General features: G+C 40.7%; 1 protein-coding gene across 1 annotated transcript in view; it reads left to right on the top strand.

The window, feature by feature from the left end:
* IMMT (inner membrane mitochondrial protein) overlaps window positions 1–23,369 on the top strand; it is a 51,192-nt gene that overhangs the window by 19,447 nt on the left and 8,376 nt on the right. Inside the window, 8 exon segments of the mRNA XM_049784912.1 lie at window positions 480–585; window positions 3,776–3,868; window positions 5,173–5,268; window positions 8,983–9,119; window positions 12,272–12,375; window positions 17,098–17,233; window positions 20,028–20,157; window positions 22,016–22,030. Coding sequence (XP_049640869.1) covers window positions 480–585; window positions 3,776–3,868; window positions 5,173–5,268; window positions 8,983–9,119; window positions 12,272–12,375; window positions 17,098–17,233; window positions 20,028–20,157; window positions 22,016–22,030 — 817 coding nt within the window.

Raw genomic sequence — 23,369 nt, 5'->3', positions numbered from 1 at the left:
TGATTTTGTTTTTGGATACTCAGGTTTATTCCTAATTCTATGCTCAGAAGAAATCACTCCTAGCTTTGAGAGACTATATGGGATGCAGGGGATCAAACCTGGGTTGGCTGCGTGCAAGGCAAAAGCCTGCTGTGCTATCACTCTGACCCCTGATGGTTTCTCTTACTATGGCTTATAAAAATACATTATGTTGTAAAATGTATCTTTGTATTAAAAATGTGGAATTCTTTTGGGGGGTTGCATTGAGCCATACCCAACAGTACTGGCGCTTACTCTTGGCTATTTGCTCAGGAATCACGCCTGATGAATTTTGGGGGACCATATGTGGTGCCAGGGTTTGAATCTAGGTTGGCCTCATACAAAGCAAGCGCTTTACCTGCTTTTCTCTCTTGTCAAAAGTCTGAAAGACTTTGGAAGTTCTACTAGTCACCCTAAAATAAACATACTATCTTAAATGGTAAATGTTTTTCATTCCCAAGGTCCAGCCTGGTCCAATGAAGATTTCCAGCGTATCAGAGGTAATGAAAGAATCTAAACTGCCTGCGTCCCAAGTCCAGAAACACAGAGAGTCTCCAGCTTTAACAGGTAACTTTATTTAGAATCATTCGATAGAAGTTATACGTGTCATAGTTTTTTTTTTTTGTTTGTTTGTTTGTTTTTTTTCTAATGTACTTGTAGCCTTGGTTAAGAAGGAATGATCCGGGCACGGAGAGATAGCACAGCAGCGTTTGCCTTGCAAGCAGCCGATCCAGGACTAAAGGTGGTTGGTTCGAATCCCGGTGTCCCATATGGTCCTCTGTGCCTGCCAGGAGCTATTTCTGAGCAGACAGCCAGGAGTAACCTCTGAGCACTGCCGGGTGTGACCCAAAAACCAAAAAAAAAAAAAAAAAAAGAAGGAATGATCCCATTCCGTGAATGTTCCCTTCTGGTCTGGAACTCTCACCTGTTATCAAGCACTCAGTGTGAGGGGTTGACTGGAATAGGGTTGAGCCCTATCGTAATGATGCTCAGTGAGGCTAGTGTGAATACTGTTAGCTTTTTCGATTTAGATTTTTTTTCCGGCTATAACAAAAGTTATCAATTTAGATTGTTTGTTTGTTTTGGGTCACATTCTGTGCTCAGAATTCGCTCCTTGCAGGCATGGGGGACCATATGGGATGCTGGGATTTGAACCACTGTCTGTCCTGGATCAGCTGGCTGCATACAAGGCAAATGCCCTACAGCTGTGCTATCTCTCTGACCCCTTAATAATTTAGATTTTAATATTTATTCTTATTCCCAACCCTTTTTCTTCCTCTTTATCATTTCTTTTTATACTCTTCCAGTGATATTTCTTCATTTTGTTTTGTTTTTGGACCATGACTGGTTGGTGCTCAGGGCTTTTTCCTGGCTCTCACTCAGGGATCACTCCTACCTGGGCGCAGGGAACCATATGGGGTGCCGGGGATCATATCTGGGTCAGCTGCATACAAGGCAAGCGGCCTACCCACTGTTCTATTCCTCCAGCCTATATATATATATATATGCCTCCAGGGGCATATCTCATGGGCTACCCCTGGAATATTATTCAGGGATCACTCATGCCAGTGCTCAGGGGACCATTCATTGCTGAGAGATCATATCTGGGCTCTGACATGTAAAACAGGTTCTCTAGCCTTTTAAGCAATATCTTCCTGTTCCCCATTTTCGTAAAAAAATACCCTGATCTTCCCCTGCAGGTATTCTTCTGTCTTTATGATTTACTTATTCATCCTAATTTACAGTTCTTCACTAATAACTCTTAACATGTTTAATCTACATTTGATTTAGTCTCTCCCTAGTCAGTCCTGACCTTGATTAAATCACTGTTCTTTGTGTGTGTGTGTGTGTGTTTGTGTTTGTGTGCGCGCTTAGGGCTTACTCTTAGCTCTGCTTTTAGAGATTTCTCTTGACTGGGCTCTGATGTACACTCTGTCTGCTATACTGTCTCTCCAGCTCCTAAATCACTATTTTTATTCAGCAAATACTCACTGAGTGTCTGTGCTATGCCAAGCATTTTTCGAGGTATTGAGGTTATAGCAGGAAACAAAATGTTTAAAAAGAAAAAGACTGCACCAATGGGATCGGGGGAGAGAAGGGTAGAGAGGAGAGAGAGAGAGCCAGAGCATTATCATGCAAGTAAAATATATGGAATGTCAGTGTTAAGTGTGAGTACTGCAGTTTTAATTGGAGCAGGGTAAGAAAAATCTCATCAGGAAAGTGTCCTTTGAACAGACTAGAAACAGGTGAGAGATTAAGGCATGCAAAAAGCTAACAGGGAGAAGGATTCTTCTTTTTTTTGGGGGTGGGGTGGGGTGTGTCACACCCAGTTGTGTTCGGGTTAATCCTGGCTCTGTGCTCAGAAATTATTCCTGGCAGGCTCAGGACCATGTGGGATGCCAGGAATTGAACCTGGGTCTGTCCAGGGTTGGCTGAGTGCAAGGCAAACACCCTACCGCTGTGCTTTGCTCAGGCCTCGAGAAGGATTCTTCTACTCTAGGTAGAAGGATTAACTATTATGGAGACTTGACATACACTCTAGCACACAGCAAAATGAAATTGAAGTGATAAGAATTGGAATGCATGAGTTCAGAGAAGGAGCAGAAAAGGCCCATTATGGAGATCATCGTAAACATTTTGGGTTATATTCTGAGTAGGATGGAAAGGTTTTGGGGAGGACTCTGAACTGGGGGTGATATTGGACTTAGATCACTGGCTTTTATGGAGATAATGGAACCAAGAATTGAATAAGGGGTCCCATTTAATTAATGGGTCTGTTGATAATCCATATTTATTTGTTTAAAATGGACCTTTATTGTATTTTAAAGCTTTCCTTCATTTTGTTGCTTTCCCCACCTGTATTCCATTTCTAAAATAATTGATTTTCTCTATCTGTATCACAATTTATCAGCTCTTGATTTTCCTAAAATTCATCCTTCAAATCTCTGAATTAATTTTGTAAAAGCTGAATTCTGTTATCATCTCACCATCTTCACTATGAACTTACCCTTTAGATAAGACTGTCCCGTTTCTTGCTCACATCTCTTTTTTTCTTTAAGGCTACTAAATTCTTTATGGCTAGTTATTTTATTTAGGTACCTTCTTTATTTCCTTTTTCCTTTGGCTATTGTTTCTCCATGTTACTGTAATTCTTCTATCCATGTTTCCAATGGTAACATTTACGGTAGTACTGTCCTAGAAACCTTTTCTGAGGAAAGTGAAGATTAAACTGCAGGTGAGACACTGACAGGACTTCTTTCTCCTGTGTATTCTCAGCCATAGTCCATTGTTTGTAGTTTTGTGTGTGCAGTGGACATTTTTTTGTGTTTGAAGAATGGCAGCACATGCAATATTTGTTTGTTTTTGATTGTGGGGTGACCCCTGGTAATGCTCTGGGGACCATGTCACATGGGTAATCTCTCTCCCCCCCACATTCTATTTGGGGGGGTTTGGGCCACACCCAGTGACGCTCAGGGGTTACTCCTGGCTATGTGTTATAAATCACTCCTGGCTAGGGGGGACCATATCCATATGAGACGCTGGGGATCAAACCCATGTCTGTCCTGGGTCAGCCGTGTACAAGGCAAATGCCCTACCGCTGTGCTATTGCTCCAGCCCTTCCACATTCTATTTTTAAGGTGTCCTACTGAAAAGTGTAGTGGATTTCTGTGTTTCTCTTAACCCAGAAAATGTAAATATCATGAGTAACAAATATTTATAGCACCCACAGAGGCAGCTCAAATTATTTCTGCAGCAGGTGATTCTTTGTCGGTCCCAGCCCCTGCGGTTCAGCTTGAGGAGTATAAAAAAACTGAAATTGGTGAAAGAAAACACAAGCCTGCGGCTTCAGGTAGTTTAATGATTTATATTGGTGATTTCATATGTTATTTGTTTGTCAGAACTATTCCATGCCTACACAACTGGTAAAGGATATAAAATTCTGAGAAAGAACAAAGCAGGAGGCTTCACAAATCCTGACTTTATGTTATGGTCTAAAGCTATAGTTATGAAACAGTATGGCGTGGAGTAAAAACAGACAAATGTCAGTGGAACAAAATCAAACTCAGAACTAAACCTAAGCACATACTTCCAGCTGCCTTTAGTAAGGGAGCCAAGAATATGCCATTGAGAAGACAGACATTTTAATAAATGGAACTGGGGATATTCGAATATTCACGTGTAAAAAAAATGTATATGGGCTCTTAGAGCACTCATAGAAATTAAGTCAAAATGGATCAAAGATTGAATATAACACCTAAAGTCATGAAGCTCTTATTAGATATAATGGAAGTACTGTACTGGGTTTAAATCTGTAGACCTACTTGGAGAAATCTTTAAAATTTTAAAGATTGATTAAATTAAATCTTTAAAAAATTTAAAGATAAATTAAATCTTTAAAAAGGGAAGTGAGTGGGGCCGGAGAGATAGCATGGAGGTAAGGTGTTTGCCTTTCATGCAGAAGGTGATCGATTCGAATCCCGGCGTCCCATATGGTCCCCAGTGCCTGCCAGGAGCAATTTCTGAGCATGAAGCCAGGAGTAACCCCTGAGCACTGCCGGGTGTGACCCAAAAACCACAAAAACAAACAAAAAAACAAGAAAGGGAAGTGAGTACATAAGAGCTGTTGTTTGAAGCATTGATAATGTGGTTTTAAACCCTTATTAGAAATATGCCCTCAGTTGCTGTAGCTGGACAGTACAAATGAGAGGGCTTATTTTGTTTGTTTGGGGTCTCACCTGTATGCTCAGGGCTTGCTCCTGGTTTTGTGCTCAAGATTCACTCCTGGTGATACTTGGGGAATCAAATATAGTTCTGGGGATTGAACCAGGTTCAACCTTGTTCAATGCAAGCAAGTGCTGTGTCTCCTGTGTTCACTCTTAAGTCTCCAAGTGAGAGTGTATGGGTTTCTCTTTCTGAATGCAGAATGTTCCTGTTTGATGTCCTCTGGTTAACTGTTAGTTTTTTTTTTTTTTTTTTTTGAGGGGAAGTCTGGGAATGCTGTTACTATTAATTAAATGGAAATACCTTTGAGCATTCTCGGGAGCATACTACTTTAGATGGGGGTGGCAGTAGGGAGGTAGGTACCTTTATTTCTGTTAGCTTTTGAAATTCTGTGCTGAAATTTGATTTCTTCTTATTTACTTTTGCCACAAGAGGTAGCATCTTCAACTTCTGTAGGGGAGCGACCACCAGAAGAAGTTGCAGCCCGACTTGCACAACAGGAAAAGCAAGAACAAGTTCAGATTCAGTGTATGTAAACCAGACAGTTTCTTACATCCTTGGGCTCATCTCTCTCCATCTCTCTGCTCTTCAACCATCAGTACAAGTTTCTCTTGCCAACTAGCCATGGGTCCTTTATTACCTATAGGATATCTCTCTATTCACTTTGATTTCATCATTTGTGTTCTTTCCATCTAAAAACCTTTGCCCAGGAGACTGAAGTGATTTTATTTTTTATTGATACAAAATTCCAAGTTATATCTATATTTTATTCATTTATTTTTGTTATGGTTAATGTTGAAGATTTTTGATAGTCGCCATAGTAATTTTGGGGCAGTTTTGTCTATAGGGTTAGAAGTTGTACATTTGTGTGAGCCAGTGACTAATTCTGGTTCATTCTCCTTGCTTCTGGACTTTTGTTCTACTGATATTCCTGGAGAGTGGAATGTGCCATAATTTGTTGGTTTTCATGGAACATAATTTTTTATTAAACCTCAATGTTGTGTTAAATGTTTTATGGTTTAAAAAAAATTAAACTAGGTGCTGGAGATGTGGCTCAGTGGTATATCACTTGTCTTGAATGTGTGAGCACCTGGGTTATTTACACTGCAAAATATGAAAGGAAATTGATTGCATTATATCTAAAATTGTGTTTGTGTTAAGGAGGACGACTGGGACAGAGTTACGGTGCTGGAATATATTGATATTTCTAGAAGTAGTTTTGTGGTGTGTAGATGTACTAAGATTTGTTTTAAATTACTATGATAGCCGGTTATTGTATTGTTTTGTTTCTTCCCATTACTTGTTTGTCTTTCTGCCTTGAGAGGTTCCTTTTTACTTTAAATGTGTTTGTTATATCCAATGCTGAGGCGACGAGTTTATTTAAATTGTATAGAGTAGAAGGAACAAAATGATACTTGAATTTTTTGTGTGTATTTTGCATTTTGAATTCTTACTCATATATAGTTAAGAATATTGAATAAGTGGCTTCTAAATAGTAATTTGTATGTATATTTACATATTGTATCCAACATATATAAAATACTTTTTTCCTCACTTGATTTTTTTCCTTCCCAGTTCTCTACTGCAAATCAAAGGTCACTTTTCATTTTTCATAAGTTCTAAGTGTTTTGAATGAAGGTATTTGCTGTTTGAACATGGTCTGTTTTATCTGTGCTACTATATTTCATTTTGGGAAAAGTGCAGAATTTTTTTTTTTTTTTTGATTTTTGGGCCACACCCAGTGATGCTCAGGGGTTACTCCTGGCTATGCGCTCAGAAGTTGCTCCTGGCTTGGGGGACCATATGGGACACCGGGGGATCGAACCGCGGTCCGTCCAAGGCTAGCGCAGGCAAGGCAGGCACCTTACCTTTAGCGCCACCGCCTGGCCCAAAAGTGCAGAATTTTCAAGTTGCCTTTTTTAGGGGGTGGGGGTCACACCTGGCGGCGCTCAGGGGTGACTCCTAGCTCTGTGCTCAGAAGTCACTCCTGGCAGGCTCAGGAGACTATATGGGATTCTGGGATTTGAACCTGGGTCCTTCCTCCTGTGTTGGCCACATGCAAGGTAAACTCCCTACTGCTGTTCTATCGCTCTGGCCCCTCAAGTTGCTTTTATTACATTTTTAAATTTTGTTTGATTTTATTTTTTTGGACACACCTAGTGGTGCTCAGAGGTTACTCTAGGCACTGTGCTTGGGGCACCACCACTTGGTGCCAGGGATCAAACCCAGGTTAGCCACATGCAAGGCGTACCTTAATCCCATACAATATCTCTGGCCCTACCTCCCAAACTTTCCTTTAAGGAATATATATGTGTGCTATAAAAGGGTGTTTATAATTTTTCATGAAATTAAACATAAAAATGTCAGCAAGAGAAGCTTTATAAATTCAAAATGATTGTCAATAATTATTGAAAAGTGAAAAGCAGCCTAGGGAATGGGAGACAAAATTGCAAAGCATTTTTTTATTAAGGCATTAAAATCTAAACTATCTGTTAGGTCACACAAATCAGGAGAAAAACAAAAACCCAATGTGTGTGTTGGGTGTGTGTAATCAAATCATAGAGAATAGAGTTCTGAAGAGGCATTAGAGCCAGTGACTTGATATGGGATGTTTAGGCCTCTAAAATGCTTTACTGTTGCCTGTGTGTCATGCAGCTAAATTACTTGTTTGCTGTACTACCTCTTGCTTTCAATGACTTGCATCTTCAGTTGAACAAGTCCTACAGTTTTGTTCTCTAAATTTTCTCCTTTTGTCTTTGTTGCAGAGGTATGATGTGGAGTTCATCAGATTCCTTTCATTTCATCTCAAGCTTGTGCTTTTGCTCAAAATCACCTCTTGCTGTTTTGTCTAACCTACTGAAAATGTTCCACCATTTTATGCCATTTGATAAGCTGACAAGTGCATTGATCTTCTAATGATAATTTTTCCATTTTAGATTCTAGCTAAAATGATCCCTTAATTTGCTATTGGAAAAAAGAAGCAGGGTTCTTATTTATTCTGCAGCAGCACAGAGCATCTGACTCTGACTTTTCGAGTTCTGGTGCCTCTGACCTCCTGAGTCCTTCAGTAGAAAAGCTATGTCTGTTTTCAAGATTTTTTTATTGCATGTTTTTATTTTTGTCCTTTTCTCATCTCTTTCTTTATAGCTTAGTGACATAATTAGTTGAGTAGTCTTTCCTGCTAATAAGATGAAAATAGACACTCTCCTCCTCCACAGATACGGCATTACTAAAAACTGCTGGTCTTTATACTAAATTTATAACTTGTTAGTCCAAGCTTTGTTCCTCCCATTTAAAATCTACTCCATAATCTTCTCTGTAAATTTTTTTTCTTTGAAAGACTGTAAACACTTTATTTTGAAAAAAAAAAAAAAGTCAGACACACATAAAAATAAAAGTAGAATAGTAGATTCAGTATATATATCTTTAACCATACCTGTTATTTTTTGCTGTTGTTGAGCTACTTCCAAATCTGCTCCTAGGTTGCTGCCACTCGTATTTGAGGGACCATGAAGTGCTAAGTCTCTTGCATTCAAAACTTTTGCTTTTGAATGAGCTTTTGGATCACTTTACTTTTTTGAGGGCTATACCCAACTGTACTCAGGGCTAAGTTCTGAGGTGCTCAGGGATACTCCTGGCAGTGCACAGGGAATCATGTGGTGCTGGGGATTGAACCTGAGATGGCTGCATACAAGGCAAGTGACTCACTTACCCTGCACGTTTTTTATTTTTTAGCATTTTATTAATTAATTTCTAAATTGATTGGTTTTTGAGCCACACCTGGTGATGGAAAAGCCACACCTGGCAATGGCGATGCTCAGGGGTTACTCCTGGCTTGGTGTTCAGAAATCGCTCCTGGCAAGCTCAGGTGACCTGGATACCAGAAACGAAATTAGATTCGTCCTGGGTCAGCTGAATGCAATTACTGCTGTGCTATCTCTCTAGCCCCTACCCTGCCTATTTATCCAACCTCCTACCAGGCATTTTTGTTGACATCTGAGGATGCCTAGAATTGAATTTGGGTCAGTCAACATGCAAGGAGTTGCTGTGTCTTTGACCTATACCATACTTTAACAGGTTCCATAAATACTTTTAACTTTGGTTCCATAAATCTGTATGTTTATGCTCCTTTTTACATTTTGAGGAAATATAGTGACATATTCAATATGGCAAGAGAAAAGTTTAATATGAAGTCATTTTTTAGGGAAGGGATCTGTCTTTTAACTCTTCTTTTTTCTTTAGCTCTAGTCAAGAACTTGGAAGAATCACTGGGCCTCACTGCTTCCGTCACTGTGCAGGCCATTGCAGCTCAGAAGGCTGCGGTGCAGGCCGTGAACGCACACTCCAGTGTACTGAAAGCAGCCATGGACAATTCAGAGGTGAGCCAACGCATAGCAGAATTGAAGAGGCTGCTTTCTGCTTTTCCTCCCTGAAGTTCTATTATGCTGCTTAGTCTTATATAGAGTCATTTATTTTAAGTGTGGTTTATGCTTTGGGGGCCATGTTTAGCATCTTCCATGGGCTACACTGTATAGTCTGTACACATGTGTGTACACACACACACACAAAAGCCTGCTCTAGGGGACCATTTGATACTGGGAATTGAAGTCAGGACTCTGACATACAGAAGCCATTTGAGGTACACTGTAACTTGGCCTGTAACTTTTCATTTATATGGATTTTTATCTTGTTCTATCTTCCAGTAATATTGCAGTACAATAAACAATGCTAATTTGTTTTATCTGAACACTTCTTGAATGTATTTATGGCTTCTTTCTCTTGGGTGTTTTGGTGTTATGTGGGGAAGGTATGGGCCACACTTGGTGGTATTTAGGGCTTAGTATTATTGGCTCTGATTTCAGGGTGACCCTGTGTCGTGCCAGAGATTGAACTGGTGTTGGTTAGTTGCAAAGCAAACCTCCAGCCCTGCCTGGTTTTATTATTTATTGGAACTTTATTAGTCCTTGGAGCCCCAAAGACCACTCCTATTGAGTCAGTCATTTTCCCCCTAGATGATGAAAATACTGTATATTTTGTAATTTATTGTTCTGTTCATCTCAGAAATCTATTGCAGTGTACATTCAAGATAAGCCATATGTGTTTTTTGCTTCATAACTAACCATAACACACTAAACTGCATACTCACTGAACATAAGGAGAAAGAAAAGAGCTGAGAAGAGCCATAGGGTCCAAGTGTATGTTTTTCAGGCTCTTGCCCTAGGTTTGATCCCTGATCTCTGGGATTACTAGTTTGCCCCCAAATAAAAAAAAGACAATTTGGGCCGGAGAGATGGCATGGAGATAGGGCGTTTGTCTTTCATGCAGAAGGACGTTGGTTCAAATCCCGGCATCCCATATGGTTCCCTGAGCGTGCCAGGAGCAATTTCTGAGCATAGAGCCAGGAGTAACCCTGAGCACTGCCAGGTGTGACCCCCCCCAAAAAAAAAAAAGACAATTTGTAATAGGTTTTTTTTTTTTGGTTTTTGGGCCACACCCAGCGATGCTCAGGGTTACTCCTGGCTGTCTGCTCAGAAATAGCTCCTGGCAGGCACGGGGGACCATATGGGACACCGGGATTCGAACCAACCACCTTTGGTCCTGGATCGGCTGCTTGCAAGGCAAACACCGCTGTGCTATCTCTTCGGGCCCTGTAATAGTTATTTTAAAAAGTAGTTGTAAGTAGTTCAGGTGGTTTTAATACCATACTGGTTGCGGTGTGTTTGATGCAGAATGAAGGAAGATGGAAGCCACAGTCTCTATTTTTGTGATCTGGCCTTTCTCCTGTGTGTGATGATAGTGGTACAAGTGAGATTTTGTCTTTCATTGCTGGTGTGAATCCCATAAATATGAACCAGCTTTTGAAAGTAAATTAAGGAGGATAATTGTTTTGAGGGGGGCGGGAGGATGGTGGCCACACCTGGCATTGCTTAGGGGCTCCTTTAGGGTTTAGGCTGCTGTGTGCACTTGATCAGATTTTAGAGGAGTAAATATATTACATGTATGGGAAATTTCTTTCATAGTACTTTTTTTTTTGTTTTTGTTTTTGAGTCACACCCAGCAGCACTCAGGGGTTACTCCTGGCTCTATTCTCAGAAATCGCTCCTGGCAGGCTCAGGGGGACCATATGGGATGCCATGATTCGAACCACCATCCTTCTGCATTCAAGGCAAACGCCTTACTTCCTTGCTATCTCTCTGACCCCTACATAGTCCTTTTTTTTTTGGTTTTTGGGCCACACCCAGTGGTGCTCAGGGGTTACTCCTGGTTGCTCAGAAATAGCTCCTGGCAGGCACGGGGGACCATATGGGATACCAGGATTCGAACCAACCACCTTTGGTCCTGGATCGGCTGCTTGCAAGGCAAACGCCGCTGTGCTATCTCTCCGGGCCCCACATAGTCCTTTTTTTAAAAAAAATTTTGAACCACACCTGGCGATGCTCAGGGGTTACTCCCAGCTTTGCACTCAAGTATCATTTCATTTGAGCTTTGCAGACTATATGGGGTGTTTGTTATAAAATCTGGATCAGCTGCATGTAAGATAAGTGCCTTAGCCATTGTACTCTTGTTCTAGACCCTTTTTTTTTTTACTTATTCTAAAACTATGCTTCTAGTAGATTGTAAAATTAAAATAAGCATCAATGTTTCATTGAAGAAAGGTTTAATAAGTTAACTTTAGCTTGTTGCTTAAAAGTTACTCTGCTTACTAACTTTCTGCCTAACACTTTGAGACTAAAAAAATATTCCTAGGCTGAAGATATAGCTCAAAAAAACTGAGTACATGCTTTTCCATCTCAGACAACTGGCTTTGATCCCTAATATTTCATGGCTCCCAGAGCATCACTGAGCCAAGAAGTGGTGGGTGTCTCACCTTAGAAAATACTTCTCGGGGCCGGGCGGTGGCGCTGGAGGTAAGGTGCCTGCCTTACCTGCGCTAGCCTAGGAGACGGACCGCGGTTCGATCCCCCGGCGTCCCATATGGTCCCCCAAGCCAGGAGCGACTTCTGAGCGCATATAGCCAGGAGTAACCCCTGAGCGTCACCGGGTGTGGCCCAAAAACCCAAAAAAAAAAAAAAAAAAAAAAAAGAAAATACTTCTCGGCCCGGAGAGATAGCGCAGCGGCATTTGCCTTGCAAACAGCCGATCCAGGACCAGAGGTGGTTGGTTCGAATCCCAGTGTCCCATATGGTCCCCCGTGCCTGCCAGGAGCTATTCCTGAGCAGACAGCCAGGAGTAACCCCAGAGCATCGCCAGGTGTTGCCCAAAAAACCAGAAAAAAAAAAAAAAAAAAAGAAAAAAGAAAATACTTCTCTGCTGGCCTACATATTTTTACAATTGTGGTTGGAGATATAGTATTTGGAGATGGTTTGTGAATATCATTGAGCTTAATGGATTGTATTCCTACACTGAGGAAATAGTATACAGTTTTGATTTTTGAAATTTAATCATACTGCATGTAGTTACTTATGTTGGCTGTTGGCCAATGACAATATAACAGTTAATCATGTTTTTGTAATTGAAATGTCCTGTTCAGTTTTCAGGTGAGAAGAAAGCAACTCAGTGGCGCACTGTGGAGGGTGCATTGAAGGAACGCAGAAAGGCGGTCAGTGAGGCTGCCGATGCCCTTCTCAAAGCCAAGTAATTACTCATGGACTTTCCAAGTAATTAGGGTCTCCTGTGGTATTCTTGGGGCCTGGGTTTCCTTTTTACTGTCTGTATATAAAAGAGGAAGAAAATAAATCTTCCCTCTTCACTCGAACTCAGTTGGTTAAGGAATACAGAGGTTTAAAAAGAGGGAATAGGGACAGAGCGATAATACATAAGGTAGGGCTTTAGCCTTACATGTGGTTGGCCTGGGTTCAATCCCTGGCACCCCATAGGGTCTCCTGAGCACCACTGGTTGTGGCCTAACAACCACTGCCCTGATAATAATTTAAAAATAAAATATAATTAGACCAAAGTAAATTTGGTAGAAACCTGTATAAAGGATTTTGTATAAAAGCCTATTTTTCCCCCATTACTTTTAAAGTGTTGTAACTCTACTTACTTTCTTTTTTTTTTTTTTTTTTTTTTTTTTTGGTTTTTGGGCCACACCCGGTGGTGCTCAGGGGTTACTCCTGGCTGTATGCTCAGAAATAGCTCCTGGCAGGCACGGGGAACCATGTGCGACACCGGGATTCGAACCAACCACCTTTGGTCCTGGATCGGCTGCTTGCAAGGCAAACGCCGCTGTGCTATCTCTCCAGGCCCGTAACTCTACTTACTTTCTTTTTTTCTTTCTTTCTTTTTTTTTTTTTTTAATTTCTATTTTTAATTATGAGAACAAGGGTGCAAAGAAAGAGGACAAGGTAAAGTTACAGTGGAAGGACAATCACCCATAACATAATTCTCAGAAGTCCCCTTGCTGATATCTTAACTTTGAAATTTCAGCCAAAGAACATTAAGATAAATAAGACAGAATCCATGTACAATTACTTTGTCCTTCAAGTCCCCAGATTGTAACACATTATAATATTTCTTAACAGTACACAAGGCAATCTAAAGCCATAAAACTTAACGTAACTCCTTAAACATTACAGGCATAGTATTTTCTTACATTTCCATATACATGCATATTAGCTTAAGTTAACCTCAAATTTTAAGTGAGTTCTTTTTAAGGATTAGAGTCAAAGGAGCACAGTAAAAATGGTGTTAGAGTGGCAATTGTTGTTTGCATAGGCCCACCAAAATATGAGGGACATGGAAAGAAATAACCTTGGCCTAAGTACAAAGAGACCAGACCCCTGAAGTTTCCTGGCACAAGACCAAGTCTAGGCTCCAGGCAAGCTAGATCGTCCAATCCAATACATTGTCTGTAGTGCCAACACACTTTTATTTTTCACACAGTCTCTGTTGTTGGTATCATGTTTCTGTATTAAAGATCCTGGAATCTGCATATCTTACATTGAAGTCAGGATGTGGAGCATCCTCTCCTTTCACCTCACAATCAAAGGGCAATGCAGGGAGCCCTGTCCTGTAAGCAGGTCGTTGTTGTTGTTAAGTCTTCTCAGTCAGTGTTAAGGGAAGTCTCTTTTGAGCAGGTCGAAGTCTGAGCAGTGTAGGTCTTCCGTGGTAGAGGATTGCTTCCAGGTGATGTTATAGATCAGCCTGGATGTTTCGTGGATGGCTTCCCTGGTTCAGGGGAGAATGGATTATGCCCTTTCTTCTGAGGTCTGTGCCAGGTCGTTATGTCAATGTTCAGGGTGTAAGGTCCCTTTGCACTACAAGATTTGTGTGTTCCAATCTCTATTAGATAGGATCTTATTTGTATGTATAGTATTTTCCCATTTTAATGTGCCTATGCAAATAAGAAGCAATGCCACGTGGTGTTATTGGCGCATATGGGGGCCATAAGAACCATTCCAATGATTCCCATGACATGGTTCAATCATAAGCATTAAACTGGGGGACTCTTCCACCAAAATTTCTTGTTAAACAGCTCAAAAAGAGAAGATAAAAAGTGGTTAGAATCATCACTGTATAAGACAACATTTAGTAAGAATTATAGCTGTCAGAGAAAAATCACAAAATATTCTAAAGAAATACGTGTCCATTATATGTATCTTGAAACAGTTTGGGGTTGTCATACACAATGCACAGTTTTGGACTGTGATTAGGATTGTACACTACTAAAGTTAAAAAGAGTAATGTAGGTTAGTGACGTTTGGGGGAGAGGGTTAGAGAGTTAAGGAGTAAAAAAGAGCTTCGTAGGGGTGTGGGAAAGGGCAGAATGCGAAATGAACATTCTGTATATGCAAAACATAACAAAAGAAAAAGAAATACTCTTAATACATGAAGTACGCGCGGGGGCTCATGCCCCCGTGCGGTTCTGTAGTTTTTGGATGCCTAGGGAGGAATTTCTCACCCCTCCCCCCAGGGCCCGATTAACCAGGCGTGGCCCTGAAGACCCGCCTGGTGTGGGGGGAATCTTGTTCCCCTGGACTAAGTGGTCAGCCCAGGGGTCCTATGGCTAGCTGTCCTGCCCAGAGCCCCCATCATACCAGTCAAAGGCCCACGAAATCCTGGCATGTGGAGTGTTCTGATACTTACTTTCTGAAGTAGTCTATCGTAGTATAGGAATTTTGGGGGATGGTTGAGATTTATTTATTTATTTATTTATTTATTTATTTTGCTTTTTGGGCCACACCTGGGGGCACATGAGGGTTACTTTTGGTTCTACGCTCAGATATTATTTCTGGCAGCCTCAAGGGACATATGGGACTGGGATTGAACCTGGGTGCCTGCAAGCATTCCCATATACTCTACCTATTGTACTATCACTCCAGCTCCTGGGATGGTTGAGTGTATTTATTAGAATTTTTAGAGCAATTCATGGTCTCTGCTTCAACCACTGAACTGGTTGGTATATGATTTTATACCATTGAACTTAATGGAAGTTCTTCGTTTCTGGAAATTGGTTAAAACTAGGATCAAGCAAGCAAATTAACTTCTGGTTCCACTTCTGATAATATATATCTATATTTGAATAAAGATTCTTTTTTTTTTTGGTTTTTGGATCACACCCAGCAGCGCTCAGGGGTTACTCCTGGATCTACGCTCAGAAATCGCTCCTGGCAGGCTCAGGGGACCATATGAATGTTGGGATTCAAACGAATGACCTTCTGCATGAAAGGCAAATGCCTCACCTCCATACTATCTCTCCGGCCCCTGAATAAAGATTCTTATAAACATAGGCAATAGTTTTTTTTTTGTTTTTTTTTTGGTTTTTGGGCCACACCCGGTGACGCTCAGGCGTTACTCCTGGCTACGTGCTCAGAAGTTGCTCCTGGCTTGGGGGACCATATGGGGCACCGGGGGATCGAACCGCGGTCCGTCCAAGGCTAGCGCAGGCAAGGCAGGCACCTTACCTTTAGCGCCACCGCCCGGCCCTTTTTCTTTTTCTTTTTTAATTTTTATTTCTTGCCTTAAAAAATAAGAGAAATCTAACAAAGCCACCATATTTTAGAGATTCAAGACATTGAGGTCCTATCACTATATTGTCTCAGGACTGTCTTTTGGGGGCTTGGAGGGGCTAGTGTTTGGTTTTGGCCTACACGGCAGTGTTCAGGGCTTAACTCCCAGTTCTTCTCAAGGATCACTTCTGGCAGTGTTTAGGGAACTATATGGATTTCATGTTGGCTGCATGCTATGCAAGCAGCCTGCCCACTGTACCATCTCTCAAGCCCAGGACTGTTTTTTATTCTGAGTGATCATGATTGATTTGGTCTATATTATAGAATATATATATATATTATAGCATATAATATATATAGTATAGGATATGTTACTAACATATTCTGAGTAATGAAGCTTTCCACTAAACCTAGAATTTTTTTGTTTTTGTTTTTTTGCTCACACCCAGCAGTGCTCAGGGGTCACTCCTGGCTCTATACTCAGAAACCCCCTCCGGCAGGCTTGAGGGACCATATGGGATGCTGGGATTTGAACCACCACCCTTTTGCATGCAAGGCAAACACCCTACCTCCATGCTATCTCTCTGGCCCCCAAACCTAGAATTTTACCTTGCTTAATTTGCTCTCAGTAGTAGGGAATTTCAGCTTCATGCTTGCAAAAGCTGCCATTTATTGAGTTCCCTGGGGCTCACATGATGCAAGTAGTTTCCTTTTTTTTTTTTTTAAATTTTTTTATTTTGAATTATGAGAACAAAAGATGTAAAGAGGACAAGGTAAAGTTACAGTGGAAGGACAATCACCCATAACATAATTCTCAGAAGAAGTCCCCTTGCTGATATCTCAACTTTGAACTTTCAGCCAAAGAAAGTTAAGATAAATAAAACAGAATCCATGTACAATTATTTGTCCCTCAAGTCCCCAGATTGTAGCACATTATAATATTTCTTAACAGCACACAAGGCAATCTAAAGCCATAAAACTTACATAACTCCTTAAACATTAGAGGCATAGTATTTTTTACATTTCCATGTACATGCATATTAGCTTAAGTTAACCTCAAATTTTAAGTGGGTGCATGATGCAAGTACTTTTCACGAATTTTAATCCTGGTAGAGATGTGTGGCCATAGAGAGGCTGATATAGCGGATACTGTAGAACATATCTTTTCTTATTATCATGCACTCTTCTGTATTTCCCTAAATCTAGTTTCTGATCTAGTGTTTTCAGTTGTTGTACGTAACTCTTCTCTGCTGTTAATTATGAAGAGACATTGAGTACTTTTTTTAAAAAAATTAAATATTGTATAGATATTTTATAACTAAGAATGTATTAACTTCAAAAAGTATAATGACTCTAAACTCATAAAGATGACAGGGAATAACCTATTTTTTGTCTTATTGGTTTCTAGAGAACATTTAGAGAAAATGAAAACAACACTTGAAAATGCAAAGGAAAAAGAGGTTGCTGGGGCCAAGCCATATATAACTGCGGCAGAGGAAAAGCTTCATAGCATGATAGTGGACCTGGATAAGGTGGTCCAAAAGGTGTGTTTCTTTTTGTCTTATTTTTTTAATTAAAACTTCTGTCATTGTATTAATTACTTCATTGGAGATATTAATAATTCTCACAAATATGCTTGCTACTATACTTTTTATTTTTTCTTTCTTTTCTTAATTTCTCTCTTTTTTTTTTTTTTTTTTTGGTTTTTGGGCCACACCCGGTGACGCTCAGGAGTTACTCCTGGCTATGCGCTCAGAAGTCGCTCCTGGCTTGGGGGACCATATGGGATGCCGGGGGATCGAACCTCGGTCCATCCTAGGCTAGCGCAGGCAAGGCAGGCACCTTACCTCTTGCGCCACCGCCCGGCCCCAATTTCTCTCATTTTTTTTTTTTTTGGGCCACACCCTGTGACGCTCAGGGGTTACTCCTGGCTATGCGCTCAGAAGTCGCTCCTGGCTTGGGGGACCATATGGGACGCCGGGGGATCGAACCGCGGTCCGTCTCCTAGGCTAGCGCAGGTAAGGCAGGCACCTTACCTCCAGCGCCACCGCCCGGCCCAATTTCTCTCATTTTTAAAAATACTATCTCAAGGGCCTGGAGAGATAGCACAGCGGTGTTTGCCCTGCAAGCAGCCGATCCAGGACCAAAGGTGGTTGGTTCGAATCCTGGTGTCCCATATGGTCCCCCGTGCCTGCCAGGAGCTATTTCTGAGCAGACAGCCAGGAATAACCCCTGAGCACTGCTGGGTGTGGCCCAAAAACCAAAAATAAAAAAAAACAAAAACAAAAAACACCTATCTCAAGCACCATGATTACAAACAAGTTTGTAGTTGGGTTTTAGTCATAAAAATACTTCCCCTTCACTAGTGCAACATTCTCATCATCAGTGCCCCCTCTTCTCCCTCCTCCCCCACCCCCTACCTATATTCGAGACAGGCATTCTACTTCCCTCACTCATTAGTATTGTCATGATAGTTGTTAGTCTAATTATTTCTCTAACTGCACTCACCACTCTTTGTGGTGGCTTCAAATTGTGAGACGGTTTTTCCAGCCCTCATCTTTATTGTCTCTGGGCATTATTAAATAATGTCTTTTATTTTTCTTAAAATCCATAGATGAGTGAGACTATTCTGTGTCTGTCTCTCTTCCTCTGACTTATTTCACTCATCATAATAGTCCATGTTCATCCATATACAGGAAAATTTCATGGCTTCATCTCTCCTGACAGCTGCATAATATTCCATTATGTATATGTACCACAGTTTCTTTAGTCATTCATCTCTTGAAGGACATCTTGGTTGTTTTCAGATTCTGGCTATTGTAAATAGTGCTGCAATGAATATAGGTATGAGAAAGGTATTTTTGTATTTTTGTGTTCCTAGGGTATATCCCTAGAAGTGGAATAGCTGGATCATATGGAAGCTCAATTTCCAGTTTTTTTTTTTTTTTTTCTTTTTTTTTTTTTTTGGTTTTTGGGCCACACCCTGTGACGCTCAGGGGTTACTCCTGGCTATGCGCTCAGAAGTTGCTCCTGGCTTCTTGGGGGACCATATGGGACGCCGGGGGATCGAACCGCGGTCCGTCCTAGGCTAGCGCAGGCAAGGCAGGCACCTTACCTCCAGCGCCACCGCCCGGCCCCAGTTTTTTGTTTTTGTCTTTTTCAAATTTCCAGTTTTTTGAGGAATCTTCATATTGTTTACCATAAAGGCTTGCTTGACTAGATGGCGTTAGCACCAGCTGTGAATGAAAGCTTCTTTCTCTCCACATCCCCGCCAGCACTGATTGTTCTTGTTCTTTGTGACATGTGCCAGTCCCTGTGGCGTGAGATGGTACCTTTTCGTTGTTTTGATTTGCATCGCCCTGATGTTTAATGATGTGGAACATTTTTTTCATGTACCTTTTGGCCATTTGTGTTTCTTTTTGAGGAAGTGTCTGTTCATTTCTTCTCCCCATTTTTTGATGGGCTTGATGTTTTTATCCTGTTAAAAAGGTGTGTTTCTAAGTCTTTTGCAATTGGGTTAGTTTTTTGTTGGCTTTGTTTTTTTGGTCCATATCTACTGAAACTCAAGTTATTCTTGGCTCTGCACTCAGTGCTCGGGGAACCAGATGGCATTCTGGTGGCAATCAAGCCTCTGCCAGGCATGTGCAAGGCAAATTCCCTACCACTTTAACTAGCCCACTAGGCACTACAATTGGTTTTACTTATTTACTTAATTATTTATTTGGTTTGGAGTCCACATTGGCCATGCCCAGGACTTATTTCTGGTTCTGTGCTCAGGGATCACACCTAGGGAGATTGATGATGTGTTGGGGATCAAATTCAGGTTTGGCCATGTACCTTACCTGTTCTTATTTTTCTCTTTTTCATATAGTCTCTTTGGTCAGTGTTTTAAGAATTCAGGTAATGGGAGGGGTCAAAAAAAAAAAAAAGAATTCAGGTAAATCATAAGAATCCTTCTATTTCTTTTAAGTGCCCTAAAAGAATATTATTTGTGACTAACTTCAGAACCTTGGATACAAATGTTTTTGAAATTTTTTATAATTGATAGCATTTTTGGTCTTGGTTATTAATCACTAATGAGAATTGCTAATTGGCAGTAGATCCATGTCATTGTAATCTGAGGTGTTTCTTTTCTGACCCAGAGAAAAGGTTGTGCAGCATAATGAACAAGGGCTTGTTTGTAGCTTTTTTGAAGGAGATGAAGATATGGTCTGTGTCCCTTTTCTGAGCTTTTCCAGTCAGACCTAAACAGAGACTTGAATATTATGTACATTTGGGAATGCTTTCTTGTGCTTTTTGGTTGTTTTTGTTATAGCTGACCTCATGCTCTTTGTTCAGGTCCAGGCAGCACAGTCTGAGGCCAAGGTTGTGTCTCAGTACCACGACCTGGTGGTCCAGGCACGGGATGACTTCAGACGAGAACTGGACAGTATTACTCCAGATGTCCAGCCAGGGTGGAAAGGGAAAAGTAAGTGCAAAGAACATCTTGTCTAAACTTGCTACAGCTCTAGTTATCTAGTTCAAATCCCTCTGGAATGAATCCTGAGCATGTCACCAAGTCCTCGAGCACCACAGGCAGCAGCTCTTCCTGCCCTCTCACTGCTGCCCCAGCAATGTGGCATAAACAATACTTGATCTACCCAGAAGATTAAATTGTACTAACTTTTCCATGCAAGCCTCTGAAGTTTTTAATTTAATGAGTTGGGCTATTATACTATCGCAAGGGCTAATAGATACCATACAGCTGGCCCTGCAGGCTTTGATGCCTGGTACCATATGTTTCCCTGACTACCACCAGAAACAACCCCAAAACACAGAATTAGGAGTAAGCCTGGTCTGACACCACTACCCTCCCTTCCACCAGGGCCAATTCACCTGCCTATATATTAATTTATTCATTTTGAAAATACCCATACTAAGACCTGAAAACATTAAAGCAGCCTTTTAAACCCAGATGATGTGTGGCAGTGTCTGGAAACTTTTTTGTGAGATTGGAGGATGCTACTGACCAGAGGTGCTACTGCTAAAAATCCTGTGGTTTACAGAGAGCTCTGATTTATAGAGATTACCTATCTCAGGAGATGAATAGTGATATCTGAGTAAAGAAACAGGCAGATTAAGCACATAGAGCTTTCTCCCTGACCTGTATGAACAACACCAAGAGTAATCTCTAGGTAGGGGAAGCCCAGCCAAAAAGAAATACAGAAAGCCAAAGTTCCTTGCAGTGTAGATCTCTGAAGTGTTTTTTTCAAATACATTATTTTTTTATTTACATTATTAAGTGGAAAATGCATATACAGTCACCTGTGAATAAGAAGTTGATAGAGTGATTTTGTTGCTTTGAGAGGCTTGTGTGTGTATATGTGTGTCAGAGAGACAGACAGAAAGACAGATAGTGGTGCTTAGAACTGTCCCTCGCTTTTAAGTTCTGGGGTCACTTCCTGTAGGACTTGGGCATCATGTGGTGTTGGGAATTGAACCTGCTATGTGCCAGGCAAGACAAGGACCCTGCCTGCTGTACTGTTGCTCTGGCACTTAAAGGGATGAATATGGAAGGAGCAGCTAGTTTCAGGTGAAGTTTCCCACCCACCTCAGCTCACAGCTACAGTTTCCTTCAGAGATAGTGAGTCTTCAGTCCAGTTCTCAATAGGCAGCCTCACCTCTGAAATCTGAACTCCTTTAAACCTCTAATAACTCAACAAGAGTTTTTTCTCAGTTTATTTACCTAAGTTCTATATGTTCTGTTGATATATAATACTTGTGTTCTATATAAATCTCAAACATACAAGATAGTAATGTCAAACATGGTTTTCTGTTTTAAGTGTGTAAGTATTCGTTTAATTTCATAGTGGATCTATGAAAGTAAGCATTGCTACTGCACCCATTTAGAAATGATAAAATGGAATCATAGTGGACTAAGTAATTTGCCCAAGTTGGGGATAGAATCAGCTTTTGCGGGGGTGAGGGGAAGAAGATTGTTTTGGGACCACACTGCATGATGCTCAGTCAGGGGCTACACCTCACCTGTCTCTGTACTTAGGCATTTTTTTCCCCAAGACCACAAAATACTGGGGATGGATCACTCATCCCAGCTTCCTCTGAGCTTTGCCACTGGTTGCACTATTCTCTGCCTGATTGGTTTGTACTTACAGCATGTCTATCACTGACCCTTCTCCCCCTTTCTGGCTTTAGGGAATAAGTGTGAATATGGTTTTTCTGTGACTACTTTCTAGTTCCCTTTTTGTTTACTTTACACACACACACACACACACACAGAAATAAAATGTTCTATTATTTTTTCAAACTGTTTTTCTTTTTCCTTGTAGGTATTTCTGACCTAGGTAAGTACCAGAATATTTTATGTTTAATAGCTTTATTTATTTTTTTTGAGACTTCAAAGGCTAACACCTATTTTTTTCAGTGTTGGGGAGGGCCACATACATGAATGGCTTGTGATCTACCATAGAGCCACATCCTTGGCCTTTTGAAGTCTTGTTTTACCTATGATTCTTTTTTTTTTTTTTTTTTTTTTGGTTTTTGGGTCACACCTGGCAGTGCTCAGGGGTTATTCCTGGCTCCAGGCTCAGAAATTGCTCCTGGCAGGCACAGGGGACCATATGGGGCGCCGGGATTCGAACCGATGACCTCCTGCATGAAAGGCAAACGCCTTACCTCCATGCTATCTCTCCGGCCCCAAATTCTTATATTAAACTGTTGAATAATTTAAATTAGAATTAAGTTGCATGTACTAAATTTGATTTGGATTTTTTGATATTTATACTGTCAGGAGTATAGTATTTGACCAAATAATCTGAAACCTGTAGATGTGTGTGTATGTGAACAAGACATATCAAGTATTTTTGAGGGTAGGAGGGCTGGGCCAAATGGGGCAATGTTCAGGAACTACGACTCCCTGTGCATTGTGGGGGACCATGCATTGCTGTGGAGTGAACTTAGGCATCTTGCTTGCAAAGTATGAGTACTGACCCTTTATCTCTCTGATCCCTATTTTTTTATATTTAATTTCAAACTTTAAGAAAGTAGAAAGCAAATAATTGCCATAGTTTGATCACCCAATTTTAACAGTATTTAACAAATTGCTAGTTTTGTTTTAATTTATCCCCCATCTATGTTAAAGCAGATCCCAGATACCATCTTATTTTTTTGTTTGTTTTTTGGGCCATGCCTGGTTGCACTTAGAAATTGCTCCTGGCAGGTTGGGGGACCACATGGGTTGCCAGGGGTCGAATCCGGTCCGTCCTGGGTCAGCAGCATACAAGGCAACACAGTACCACTGTGCTATTGCTCCAGCCACCATCTTTTCATAAAAATACTTCCAATGTGTTCTTAGAAAATATATCACAATACCATTATCACACCCAAAATAATTAAGCCTTAATGCCATCAATTGGCTATTATTTCATAAAATGATTTGTTCAGTTACTTAAACCTTTGTAGAACAAAAACTTGCTGAATTTGGTTAATAAACCTTAACTTTTTTTTGGCTTTTCAGCTTATTATAGAATTGTCTTATATCTAGTAGTATTTCTGATACTATCTTAGTTGAAACATCAATTAAAAAAAACTTTATAATGTATTGGAATGCTTAAAGACTGAGATATGGAAGGGGGATATTTTTTTTTTTTTTGGTTTTTGGGTCACACCCGGCGGTGCTCAGGG

The sequence above is a fragment of the Suncus etruscus genome, chromosome 12 (genome assembly GCF_024139225.1).
Source record: "Suncus etruscus isolate mSunEtr1 chromosome 12, mSunEtr1.pri.cur, whole genome shotgun sequence".
NCBI classification, from domain to species: Eukaryota; Metazoa; Chordata; class Mammalia; order Eulipotyphla; family Soricidae; genus Suncus; species Suncus etruscus.
Note: the sequence above shows the minus strand (reverse complement) of the source record. Positions and strands in the feature narration are given on the sequence as shown.